At 41.9% G+C, this 13773-nt stretch overlaps 1 protein-coding gene across 3 annotated transcripts in view; it reads left to right on the forward strand.

Annotated features, from left to right (window-relative positions):
* LOC124048461 (supervillin-like) overlaps positions 1–13773 on the forward strand; it is a 72444-nt gene that overhangs the window by 44546 nt on the left and 14125 nt on the right. For all 3 annotated transcript variants that reach the window (XM_046369286.1, XM_046369288.1, XM_046369287.1), the window contains 3 exons: positions 2031–2065; positions 9356–9420; positions 11144–11265. In XM_046369286.1, coding sequence (XP_046225242.1) covers positions 2031–2065; positions 9356–9420; positions 11144–11265 — 222 coding nt within the window. The remainder of the gene's footprint in view (positions 1–2030; positions 2066–9355; positions 9421–11143; positions 11266–13773) is intronic.

Below are 13773 nucleotides of genomic sequence, written 5' to 3' on the forward strand. Positions count from 1 at the left end.
GGCGACGGTAAGTAGCCTTCTAACAGTTCTCAGATTTATGATCTCGCGTGGATGTAGGCTTGCAAAATTCCGGTTGGAGGATTACCTTCCATGCTTATTCCTTCATGATTGCGGGAGCCCTCCAACCGGGATTGCTGGAAAAACCTTGTGATTTTGGGAAAGTTATCAAAATGTCTTTATGACCTTATGTGATCCTTTGTGTGTTCCTGTACCTGTACGTGCCTCAGGGTTTCCATTAGGAAAATATGGTGCCAGACAATGTGACTGGTAAGACTTCAATTTACCAGCCATTTATCAGACCCATATGCATTGGGTGCATAATCCATTAGGGCGTTCTCTAGGGCTGACCCCAATTAGTCAACTATTAGTCATTATTTTGAGATATAAAGACTTTATTAAACATTTAAATGAAATGAAAATTTGCACATGAAAACCATAACTGGCACGCAGATCGGTAGAAATTATCAGATAAATTGGCATTCCACATGAGAAATGTTGCAGATTCCTCGTGTAGCCTATTAACGGAAACTTCAGGAGAGTATTGGCAGAATCTGCCAAAGCCGACAGGAGGAGGCTAGTTGGGTCAGGTTCCGTTTATTTCCTTTTCTTTTTTTTCTAGTTATCTCGATCTCTGGCAACTTTTGGTCGACCAAGATTTTGTTTTAGCCTGGGACAGCCCCAGCATCCACCCACGGTCCTCAGAATGACTGAAATCACATTTAGATTGTGGTAATTCATCTTAACAGAACATGCAACTCATTTAATGAAGCAGCCAAATAAAACGTTGTTTTCAAACATTTGCCAAAATGCAATTAGCGGGAAAACACCATTCTAAACAGTGCACATGCTAGCGGTTCCATATGTGACCGATATGAACATCTCTGTTAGAAATCTAGAAACCTGGGTTGCTAATATGACCAGGATTGCCCCTTTGGCATCTGGACAAGAAAGGTGAGATGAAAGCCAATAGAACAGGAGAGAAATGGAAAAGCGATGGGTCCAATAGGGAAGTACACTTATTATTTGGGTGCCATAGTTAAATAGTTCCTCCTGTCTGTACAGAAATGAGTAAAGTAATTCAAAATACTTCACCAGAATGCATGACTTAGCCACAGAGGAATCGAGGATCATTAGCTTCTTTAGAAATTAATAGCTGTGCTCATAGGCCTATGTCTATTTGGGAAGGCCTAGCTGACTATTGAGTTGCGGCTGTCAGTGAAAAGCATCTTAAATATGTGTGAAGATAATGTCTTGGGTATAATTTAGAATGTTGAGACAAGAAGGGGAGGGGTGTGTGGCAAGGATTTAGGCTCAGCTCTCTCTCTCGCCAATTCTTGCACATTCATTGTTTTATTCACCATTTACATACACTGAGTGTACACAAGGACACATGCTGCTCTTTCCATGACATAGACTGACCAGGTGAATCCAGGTGAAAGCCACCATCCCTTACTGATGTCACTTCAATCAAGTGTAAATGAAGGGGAGGAGACTGGTTTTAAAGGAGGATTTTTAAGCTCTGAGACAAGGATTGTGCATGTGTGCCATCCAGAGAGTGAATGGGCAAGATGAGATTTAAGTGCCTTGGAAAGGGCTATGGTTGTAGGTGCCAGGTGCACTGGTTTGTGTCAATAACTGCAACGCTGCTGAGTTTTTCACGCTCAACAGTTTCCCATGTTTATCAAGAATGGTCCACCACCCAAAGGACATCCAGCCAACTTGACACAACTGTGGGAAACATTGGAGTCAACATGGACCAGCATCCCTACTGAACACCTTGGAGAGTCCATTCGCTGACGATTTTCAGGCTGGTTATCTCACATTATTAGAATTTTAACTTCTAGATTTTGAGAAACAAAAACATTATATGAAACTATTCCACAAAAAGGGGAATAAAAACTGGCTGATGGAAACCCTGGCATGCCTGTGTGTTAGCAGGTGAAACCATGTCATCGTTTGTCCCCTTGCCACATATCTCAGTGTGTGTGACCTCATTTGTCTTCTCTCGCTCTTTTTCTCTCTTTTAACAGCCTTTTGGAAGCTGGGGACGCCGAGGAGCCAGAAGGTAAGAACTCTGCTTTTACAGGCCTCAAAGGCACCATTGTACAAGGAAGAAAGTTTTTTTTTCTTTCCACCTCCTTTGTACTCTCTATACATTTCAATGTTAAAGAAAGGAGGCTACAGAGTGCACAGTACATTAAACAGATACACAGGTGCTATAGCTGTCGGGATAAGAGGGCATTGATAGGGCTAATGTCGCGCTTCGGAGCAGAATGTAAAGGGGTTATTTCGGCCCAGAGCCTTTTCAGTTCAGGCAATGTTTGAAAGCTGGCCATCCCACCTCAGGGGTTCATGTTTAGCATCAAAATCAGCAGTGGTGGCACAGGGTGAGGCAGTGTGTGCGTTGCTTGTGCTTGCGTCCGTGTGTGTGTGTGCGCGCGTTTGAGAGGGACTGAGTGTGTAAGAGGGAGAGAGTATTCTGTTTGTCTTTGTGTGTGAATGAGAAACAGAGGGAGATTGCGGGTGACTTAAGTGGTACTGTGTATAAATCAAGTGTGCGTGCATGACTGTGTGTGAGATGGAGAAATGTTCAGGACCTGAAGGGAAAGTGGCAAAAAGCTCTTTAATGCTGCAGCAATCCCAGTGCTTGTTCCGACACGGAGAGCTTGAGAGAGGGAAAATTGTGGAGTTCGACCATGGATCACTTCTTCGCTTCCTGACCTGCAACCGCCCACTTCAGTTAAACATTGGTGATACAAAGCAGTGAAATAAATACAAAAGAGACCGAGGAAGAAGCAGAAGAAAACAAGGGAGGAGAAAGGAGGCATCGAACTGATGATACAAAAAGTTTCAGAAGATGAGAGGTGACTGAGAAAGGTAAGCTCTGTGGGCTCGTCAATTTAGTGTGTATATGCAGAGTTGGCAAAGCCTGTTTTGATTTTGGAGTTTTCTATTGGAGGAAGAGGAGTGGGGGGGATCAGATTTGGTGTCCCGTCATAGATAGTATGGAGTTCCCCACCCGTGAAACTGTTCCACTGGCAAGTGTGGCAGAGTTTAACTCTCTCAAATGGAAAAGGCTGGTCGAACTACGAAGAATGCTGGCTCGGCACATACAGTACCAGTCCAAAGTCTGGACACACCGACTCATTCAAGGGTTTTTCTTTATTTTTACTGTTTTCTACATTGTAGAATAATAGTGAAGAAATCAAAACTATGAAATAACACGCATGCATGTAGTAACCAAAAGTGTTCAACAAAATATATTTTAGATTCTTCAAAGTAGCCACCCTTTGCCTTGATGCCATTTTTGCACACTTGGCATTCTCTCAAGCAGCTTCAGCTGGAATGCTTTTCAAACAGTCTTGAAGGAGTTCCCACATATTCTGAGCACTTGTTGCCTGCTTGTTGGCTGCCAGGTCATCTGATGCAGCACTCCACCACTCTCCTTCTTGGTCAAATAGCCCTTACACAGCCTGGAGGTGTATTTTGGATCATTGTCCTGTTGAAAAACAAATAGTCCCACTAGGCACAAACCAGATGGGCTGGCGTATCGCTACACAATGCTGTGGTAGCCATGCTGGTTAAGTGTGCCTTGAATTCTAAATCAATCACAGACAGTGTCACCAGCAAAGCACCCCCACACCATCATACCTTCTCTGTGCTTCACAGTGGGAACCACACATGCGGAGATCATCCGTTCACCTACTCTGTGTCTCACAAAGACACGGCGGCTGGAACCAAAAATCTAAAATTTGGACTCATCAGACCAAAGGACAGATTTCCACCTGTCTAATGTCCATTGCTCGTGTTTCTTGGCCCACGCAAGTATCTTCTTCTTATTGATGTCCTTTTAGTAGTGGTTTCTTTGCAGCAATTCGACCATGAAGGCCTGATTCATGCAGTCTCTTCTGAACAGTTGATGTTGAGATGTGTCTGTTACTTGAACTCTGAAGCATTTATTTGGGCTGCAGTTTCTGAGGCTGGTAACTGCTGCAGAGGATAAGTTCATTAGAGGTAGAGCTTTCTTTCCTGTGGCTGTCCTCATGAGAGCCAGTTTCATCATAGCGTTTGATGGTTTTTGTGACTGCACTTGAAGAAACTTCTCCGGATTGACTGACCTTCATGTCTGAATGTAATGTACTGTCGTTTCTCTTTTCTTATTTGAGATGTTCTTTCCATAATATGGACTTGGTCATTTACCAAATAGGGCTATCTTCTGTATACCACCCCTACCTTGTCACAACTGATTGGCTCAAATGTGTTAAGAAAGAAAACCATTAAATGAACTTTTAACAAGGCACACCTGGTAATTGAAATACATTCCAGGTGACTACCTCATGAAGCTGGTTGAGAGAATGCCAAGAGTGTGCAAAGCTGTCAAGGCAAAAGGTGGCTACTTTGAAAAATCTCAAATCAAATATTTGTTTAACACTTAACACTTTTTTTGGTTACTACATGATTCCATATGTGTTATTTCTTAGTTTTGTCTTCACTATTATTCTACAATGTATAAAATAGTACAAATAAAGAAAAACCCTTGAATTAGTAGGTGTCTCCAAACTGTTGACTGGTACTGTACATTTCACTTACTTCAAAGTTGTCTAACCCCTTGAAAATAAGAGAGCCGGGTAACGTTTTGAATTAATGTGTGAATTCCAACCACAGAGCTCAATTCTGGAGCGTCCCAAGAGATGCTGGGTAATATTCACATCAGCGCTGCTGGATCCCTTGGCCCCTCTAGCCATCCCGCTTTCCAATTGGCTCCCTGTCTTTCCCTGAGGGATACAAGCTGTTTCATGATGAATGGGAATCACTTACGGAACAATTGCTAATCTTCAGAGGTGGACATTTTGCCAAGGCTTTTCCAGGCTTTTGTGTTTATTTTGATCTCTGCGAAAGGTCTAGGATGAAGTGATGAGGGCTGGACTTGAGTCAAACAGTATCTTAGAGTAGCAGTGATGATCTGGGATCAGTTTCTCCATGTCTGTATATCTTATTTATTATGATCAAGGCAAAATTTATCCTAGATCAGCACTCTTACTCTGACTCCCAAAATGGTTTCTGGCTTGAAGTCAAAACGCAAAACCCCCACTGAGCATAACTAGAGTGAAGCTCAACTTCCTTGTCGTGTGTGTGTGTGTGTGTGTGTGTGTGTGTGTGTGTGTGTGTGTGTGTGTGTGTGTGTGTGTGTGTGTGTGTGTGTGTGTGTGTGTGTGTGTGTGTGTGTGTGTGTGTGTGTGTGTGTGTGTGTGTGTGTGTGTGTGTGTGTGTGTGTGTGTGTGTGTGTGTGTGTAAAGGGTCTTTGCTGACTTGTGTCAGAAGTAGTTTTGAACAGCCGACTCCGGTGGATTTTGGATTACATCTATGTGACGGCCACATGTAGCCGCACAGCTAAATATTCCTTTCCTTTGCAATTTAACATTCATTTGCACCAAACGTTTCATGACCAATGCATGGTTTTCATTTTTTTTTTTTATCAGACACACATTTTTTTAAATGGTTGCATATATTAATTCTAAGTTGAGTGCACTCTCTTAGATTTATATTTCTAACATTAAAATCGAACAATTATTTCTATGTTTTACCATTTTAGTTTTTGCAGCTTTTTTCTGGTTCCCTGTCTTCAGCATGGTGTCCGGTGTGTTGCTAATTGGCACGATCTATAATCCTGAAATGGAAGGGCGTGTTGGGTGATACCACCACCATCCAGCATAGGGGAAATTGATTTCCCCAGTTCAAACTGTTATGCTACAATGTTCTATTCTAAACAATAGAAGCTTTTAAAATGGTAATTAATCAGGTTATTTCTAATTACCGCATTTGTATCTGCTGTGTTCTGACCTTATGGCTTCAATTAAAGTGAAGGCAGCAAAAACGTAACCACATGTTACATATGGATTTACATGTGTATACACATCAGAAGTCCCAATTCAAAGTTATACCTCCCTGTTAAATTGTTTGAATTATTTCATAAAGCTTATCAGAACCAATCTGAATTCCGAAGTCTACTACATTTGTACTGTATGAGTCAGCCAGTGGCTATCAACACCTACAGTAGCTAGCTAATTTAGAGATTTAATAGGGAATTGAGCCACATTAAAGTAATCTGAAACGCCATCTAACCAGTTATTTAATAGTATTATATGCAGTTTATCTAAGCTAGCCAGCTAGCTAACTAGCCTAGCTAGCCAACCACCAAGGTCAGCATAAATTGCAAGCCAGAGCTCAACACGATTAACAACTCGAAACTAGCACAGGCAGGAAACCCACAGAGCACAATTTAAACGACACCAGCAGATCAAAAGCAAAGCGAGAGCAGAGACTTACACATTGATGCTTGGGGCCCAACCTATGGCAAGAGTGGCTGAAGTTGCTAAGCGAGAGCCAGGGAGCGAGGCCCTTCAGAGGGATGAGGAAGAATCAGTGAGGCAGATAATCCGATATCTATATAGCGAGGGAAATCCAAAGTAGATTCCAGGAGCAATACTCCAGAAGCGGCAGAGTGCACAGTAGACTAGGGAGACAGTCAACAAGTCGGCGATCAGAGGAAAGCTTCAGGCAGGTGGAAGTGATCACACAACAGCGGAGTCCAATGTCAGTCATCTAACACTAAGCCAATGTTGAAAAAGTAATAAAAATAAATCTCTGGTAGCCTAATTCAGAGCTACCAGAGAAGCAAAGTTGACAAAACAAATATTTAAAAAATGAGGTACTAAACAATTAAAGCATGTAGGGAGGATTTTCTCCCTTTGTGAGCCTGAGGCAAGAAGGCACAAAGAGCCTGCCTGTTGAACATGCAGGATGCCTCACGTGTGGGGAATACACGCTGATTGGTAATACGATAGCGCGTTTACATCACATTTCTTCGTGATTGGTGGATTGTAGCTCACCACCACCAACACTCGGTCTGGAATGTAATTACATGCTAGCATGGCTAGTGACTAAAGTTAGCCAGCTCGTGCTAGCTATTAAGCTAGCATATGAACTCTAGCAGAGTAGGTTCTCTTAATAACAGTCGATATAGTGCATTCTGAGTAGTTCCAAAGTTACCTGAAAAAAAGTTCAATATTAACTCCCAAAACTATTAAGAATAAATTGTTATACAGTACATTTGAAAAGTATTCAGACCTTTGACTTTTTCCACATTTTGGTACAATAGTCTTGTTCTAAAATGTATTAAATACATTTCTTTCCTCATCAATCTACACACAATACCCATAATGACTAATCGAAAACAGGTTTTTAGAATAAAATAAAGACTGATGCCTTATTTACATAAGTATTCAGACCCTTTGCTATGAGACTTGAAATTGAGCTCAGATGCATCCTGTTTCCATTGATATATCTTTGAGCTGTTTCTTCATAATTCTTAAATGAAAAGTTTGGAACCACCAATGCTCTTCCTAGAGCTGGCCGCCCGGCCAAAATGAGCATTCGGGGGAGAAGGGCCTTGGTCAGGGAGGTAGCAAAGAACACGACGGTCACTCTGACATAGCTCCAGAGTTCCTCTGTGGAGAAGGGAGAATTCTCTAGAAGGACTACTAGCTCTGCAGCACTCCACCAATCAGGCATTTATGGTAGAGGGGCCAGATGGAGGACACTGCTCAGTAAAAGGCACATGACAGCCCATTTGGAGTTTGCCAAAATGTACTTAAAGGACTCTCAGACCATGAGAAACAAGATTCTCTGGCCTGATGAAACCAAGATTTAACTTTTTGGCCTGAATGCCAAGCATCACATCTGGAGGAAACTTGCCGCCATCTCTATGTTATAGCCTGTGGTGGCAGTATCATGCGGTCGGGATGTTTTTCAACGGCAGGGAGTGGGAGACGAGTCAGGATAGAGATTAAGAGGAATGGAGCAAAGTAGAGATCCTTGATGAAAATCTGCTCCAGCGCACTCAGGACCTCAGACTGGGGTGAAGGTTCATCTTCCACCAGGACAACAACCCTTAGCAAACAGCCAAGACAAGGAGGTAGAGGCTTCAGGACAAGTCTCTGAATGTCCTTGAGTGGCCCAGAGATGCCTGAAAATAGCTTTGCAGCGATTCTCCCCATCAAACCTGACAGAGCTTGAGAGGATCTGCAGTGAAGAATGGGAGAAACTTTCCAAATACAGGTGTGCCAAGTTTGTAGCGTCATACCCAAGAAGACACAAGGCTGTAATTGCTGCCAAATGTGCTTCAAAGCACCACAAAATCGCTGCCAAAGGTGCTTCAAAGTACTGAGTAAAGGGTCTGAATACTTATGTAAATGTCATAACTGTTTAACATTTTTAATACTTTGCCAAAAATATTTTTGCTTTGTCATTATGGGGTATTGTGTGTAAATTGAAAAAACAACAACAATTTAATACATTTTAGAATAAGGATGTAACCTAACTAACAAAATGTGGAAACAGTCAAGGGATCTGAATACTTTCAGAATGCAATGTATATTATTTAAAAGTTCCTAAAACATTTCTTTAGGCTGTGGGAACATTGTCCGGATATGACAGGATGTACCGTGCATTCGGGAAAGTGTTCAGACCCCTTGACTTTTTCCACATTTTGTTACTTTACGGTCTCATTTTAAAAGTTTTTTTTTTCCCCTCATCAATTTAATCCATCTATAGATAGTACCCCGTAATGACAAAGCAAAAACAGTATTTCTCTGGACAGTTTTTATGTTTTAGGAACATATATTTTGTTTTGTCCAGCAATGTTCCGACCAGACTGTTCCCACAACGTAATGAAACATTCTGGGAACATTTTGAAGAACATATCAAATGTGTTCTGGGAACATTCTTGCAACATCAGGCGAATTTCCATAAGTATTGGGATGACTGCCATCTGTCTGTAAAACTGAAACTGATGGGATATCCTCAGAATTCCCAGGCCCTTTTCTGAAGTTTTTTGCTCCTGGGAAAAGGCCCTTATCACTTTACAGAGCAGGTGGTGAATGTACAGTACTTTTCCCTCCCAGACAGAGTACAGTGTGTTCAGGTCAGCTATGGTAGGATTAGTGCGTGTATCTGTGGGTGGGAGAAAGTGGGTGTGTTTGTCTCTCTCTTTCGCTCTGTGTATGTGACTGCATGTGTGCGCATGTGAATGAGCTGTCCTTCTGTGTGCAAGTGGGCCTCACAACAACCAACCAACCAACCCTGTAAACACTGTTACATCAACAGCTGTTTTAGAAACAAAACAAACACAGACCTAATCCAAGACCTGAGGTGACTGATGGGTCGCTCATATCCTCCACAATAATGAAAGAAAAACATTCTGTAGTGAACCTGTGAATTTGTGCTTATGTGTGATTTTTGACCAATGTTTAAATCAAATCACATACATGTGTGCTAATGTGTTTTTTTTTTACAGTAACTGAGAGGAAGACTGATGACAGAGCCAAGATGAACATGGCTGCCGACATGTCTTTGATTAAGGTATACTCTGTGCGTGTGTGTACCTGTGTGTTTATGTGCACATATGCCTTTGTGTACAGCCATGTATTTGTGCATACTTGTATGGGTGTTTGTTTGTCAGCTGCAATTATGAATATGGCTACAGTACACAAGTATGAGTATCTTGCAGTTATGTTGTGTGTGTATTACCTAGGCCCCATTCCAACAATCCTCAAATCTCAATTTCAATTCCTCTTTCTTGCTCCATACATCTGGCCTAGTCTCATATCCCCCAAAGCTGATTACTCCAAAATATCCATCTATAATTGAGTTGTCCTGTAGAGTATACAGACTGACCCGCACCTGGAGTCAGACTTGGCTCCTCCACTCCCTTGGAGATTGGAGTACAAACCTAGCCAAGATTTGGAAAGGAAAAGAAAGCCTGTGTATTCAGGCATACTCAAGGCCATATGTACACTACAATTCAAAAGTTTGGGGTCACTTAGAAACAGTTTTAAGCTCTGCCAACATAATTGCAAAATAGTTTTCTAATGATCAGTTAGCCTTATAAAATGATAAACTTTCAAGAATCAAGGAAATTTCTACGTGACCACAAACTTTTGAACGGTACTATATATTTAAAAAATATCCCGGTACTGCCCCCTTTTTTTGTGCACGTGCACACATTTTTAACCAAATTACAGAAAAGCACAGTAACAGAGTTAACTGACTTTTCCCAGGCTGTTGGCCTTCCATGTGGGGATTGTGTTGTCGTAGGCCTAAAAGAAGGAAGCGGTGCTGTTGTGGTTCTAAAATTGGCCTTAGAGTGCCAGGGATTGGCCAAGTGGACCCAGATGGTAGCAAATGACAGTGTTTCAAGAAAGAGATGCACCCACTTTGTGTGTGTTTGTGGGTGCTCATACTCATGTCCTCCATGAATGTGCATTTTTTTTATGCGGGAGTTGGTTCTTTTATAATACATTGAATTGAGCTCTGAGGCTGTAGGCCCTGCACCACATACAGGAAAACACATGTGTTGTGGTGTGTGCATCTTTGAGAATAGTTCAGATCTATAGATAAAGAGATGTATTCAGGATCATATTCATAAGGGCCCATGGTAACATTTTTTCAATTTGGGTTGTCCCCCTCTGTTCATCCATTTGTTTTTATTTCTTTGGTGCCTAATTAATACAACCCAGGCACCAAATAGATAGAGACGTATACATTGTACACCTTAGACAGTATGGTTCTCATCGACATCTGCTCTGCTGTAGGTCTGGACTCACTTGTTGTCCTGTTCCCTGGGTGTTCTCTTTGTTTATTTATATTGAGGGCTCCAGTCCAGCACTGGCTGGCTGAGAAACACTACTCTCCAGAGACACAACTCTCCTCCCTCCTCGTCAATCTCTTTTCTCCTCCTCATCGAGTTTGTGAATGGTGCCACTGTGTGTGGCAGAGTTGTGGAAAAAAGTCATATCTCAGACTAGCCAATAAAAGATTAAGATGGGCAAAAGAACACAGACACTGGACAGAGGAACTTTGGGGACAGTAAAACCACAATGTCGCCTCCCCAGGGTTGGAGTAGGGTGAAGCTGCCCCTAGACGCTGATTTGGGTCAGATTCGCATTTTCCCTTACTAATGCTTGAGGTTCAAATTAGGGGAGGGGAAGCTGATCCTAGACCTTTATCTATGGGAAACCTCACCCTGAAACCCCCGGGGACGCTGTCTAATGTGGGAAATACTCATAAATCCCTTTTCCACCAGGGGCTGGAGAAGACTGAAGAGTCGTCTCCCCTGACAACAGAGGGGAGTGGTCGCCATGCCAACAACAACAGCCGAGCGCACACCCAGCCAATCACAAGCAAGGAGATGGTGGCGGCAGGCAGGTAGGCAGCGTCGAGGAGATATCATTGTATTATATTTATAAGGTCATGGGATTGTCTACAAATCTGAATGATTATACACTGGATTATGGACTCAAAACATAAACATGAGCGCACACACACACAGTTATTATTTAAGTGTTTCCTGGTGCGTGGGAGCAACATGTCACTAGTCTGCTAGTGTAGTGTGTCAGCACAGATAAATACACAGTACAGTCAGCCTGTCAGATAAGTTGTATCACACGGTGGTGGTGGTGTACGTTTTCCTTTGTGTATTTTTTTTGTGGGTAGTAGGTACTTGAACCGGTCACTTCAACTCCTCACTCCTCCCAGCAAAGTTTAACATCAACCCAAGTCACCCACATCCCAAGTGGATAGTGCACCAAGTACAGCCACGCTCTCATTACCATAGCTACAACAGTCTGCTACCCATCAGCATGGCTACTGTGGTCTGTCTGTGTGGTTGTCATAGCGGCCAGGCTAGTGCACCTGGTGCCGATTGTAAGTGGTTAGTAAACTCTACGTCCGACAAAATGTGCCCTAAACCGGATCTACAAATGATACCTGTGGCACCACCTGGGTGTAAGCCCTTCTATGAGCTACGCCTGGGACAGATCATACGCCTAGTAGGGAGCAGGCGTAGGGTGTTAAATTGGGACTATGCTATTATTTTCTGTGCATATCATAAAATAACAATCTACATTTTCAAAAGGATGCGAGTCTTGTGGTCATATTTCACGACCTCCGTGTGCTTTTCGCAGAATAATACACTTGATTTATGCTACATTATTGCATGCTAAATGTGTCTAATTAGATATTAGCAAACTACTAGATGAGCTGCCACCTCCACTTGTTTGCCTTTTTCGGATATAATCGGCATATAGCCTCGGCTACTACGTGAGTGAAAAGCAAAGTAATCCGCCTGTTATACTAGGTTATCGTAGGCTACATAACAGGCTTTCAAAATGTTCTGATAACACTGTTAGACGAGCAAACTAGACTAAAGAGTATTAACACCATTAACACTCAACTCAATTTGGTTAACACTTTCCCAGTCTAATTGTAACCAAATATCCAAACGGAGATTATGTGAAAACAAAAATCTGAGTCCCCACAATTGTCTCAAAGCATCGTGATAATGATGTCCCAATCATAACGGTGCTGAAATTATAGTTTTATCCCACACGGCTATTGCTTTAAAACAGTTTGATGGCTTTGGGAGTTTCAGGAAACTGACAAATGCCTTCAATAGCATTAGTGTCCTTTATTCCAATATTTTCATCATTCAGTGGTATTCATTCCCACAATAATTATTGATTGATCCATCCAGTTGTGGTTAAGAAAACGTGCACGCATAGTGGTGGGCTTTGCGGAGTGATGGGTCATACCTCGCAAAGTTTAGAACTGACGTAAAGATGGTAACAGCCTAGCAGCCATCATTATGAAGCACCGAATTTCATGAATGCGCATTGCTTACGGAGGACTTAGCTACAACTAGTCTTATTTTTGGTGTAAATTCTGACGTAGCTGCATTTAAGACCACGTTTTTTACACCCAACTGGTGCATCCGGACCCTGTTTTATAACCAGAGTTCCAGACGAACTTGCATAGCATTTCAAAGGGCTTTTTCATCAGTGCAACTCAGCATTCATCAGGTCATCTTTTATAATATATTGTATTGAGCTCTGAGACTGTAGGCCCTGCACCACATACAGGAAAACACACTAGTGTAGTGGTGGTGTGTGTTAGTCTTTGAGAATAGTTCAGAACCATAGATAAAGAGGTGTGTGTATACATATTAGAGGTCGACCGATTATGATTTTTCAACGCCAAAACCAATAGATTATTGGAGGACCAAAAGGGCCGATACCGATTAATCGGACGATAAACTGCAATTTAAAAAAAAAAAATGTATTTGTAATAATGACAAATACAACAATACTGAATGAACACTTATTTTAACTTAATATAATACATCAATAAAAATCAATTTAGCCTCAAATAAGTAATGAAACATGTTCAATGTGGTTTAAATAATGCAAAAACAAAGTGTTGGAGAAGTAAAAGTACAATATGTGCCATGTAAAAAAAAGCTAATGTTTCAGTTCCTTGCTCAGAACATGAGAACATATGAAAGCTGGTGGTTCCTTTTAACATGAGAATTCAATATTCCAAGGTAAGAGGTTTTAGGTTGTAGTTAATATAGTATTTATAGGACTATTTCTCTCTACCATTTGTATTTCATATACCTTTGACTATTGGATGTTCTTATAGGAACTAGTATTGCCAGTGTAACAGTATAGCTTCCGTCCCTCTCCTCGCCCCTACCTGGGCTCGAACCAGGAACACATCGACAAAAGCCACATTCCCAAGTCTCAGAGTGAGTGACTTTTGAAACGCTATTAGCGCACACCCGCTAACTAGCTAGCCATTTCACATCGGTTACACCAGCCATTAGGCTGATAGGCTTGAAGTCATAAACAGCGCTGTGCTTGCAAAGAGCTGCTGGCA

This window comes from Oncorhynchus gorbuscha, linkage group LG11, assembly GCF_021184085.1.
Source record: "Oncorhynchus gorbuscha isolate QuinsamMale2020 ecotype Even-year linkage group LG11, OgorEven_v1.0, whole genome shotgun sequence".
Classification (NCBI taxonomy): Eukaryota; Metazoa; Chordata; class Actinopteri; order Salmoniformes; family Salmonidae; genus Oncorhynchus; species Oncorhynchus gorbuscha.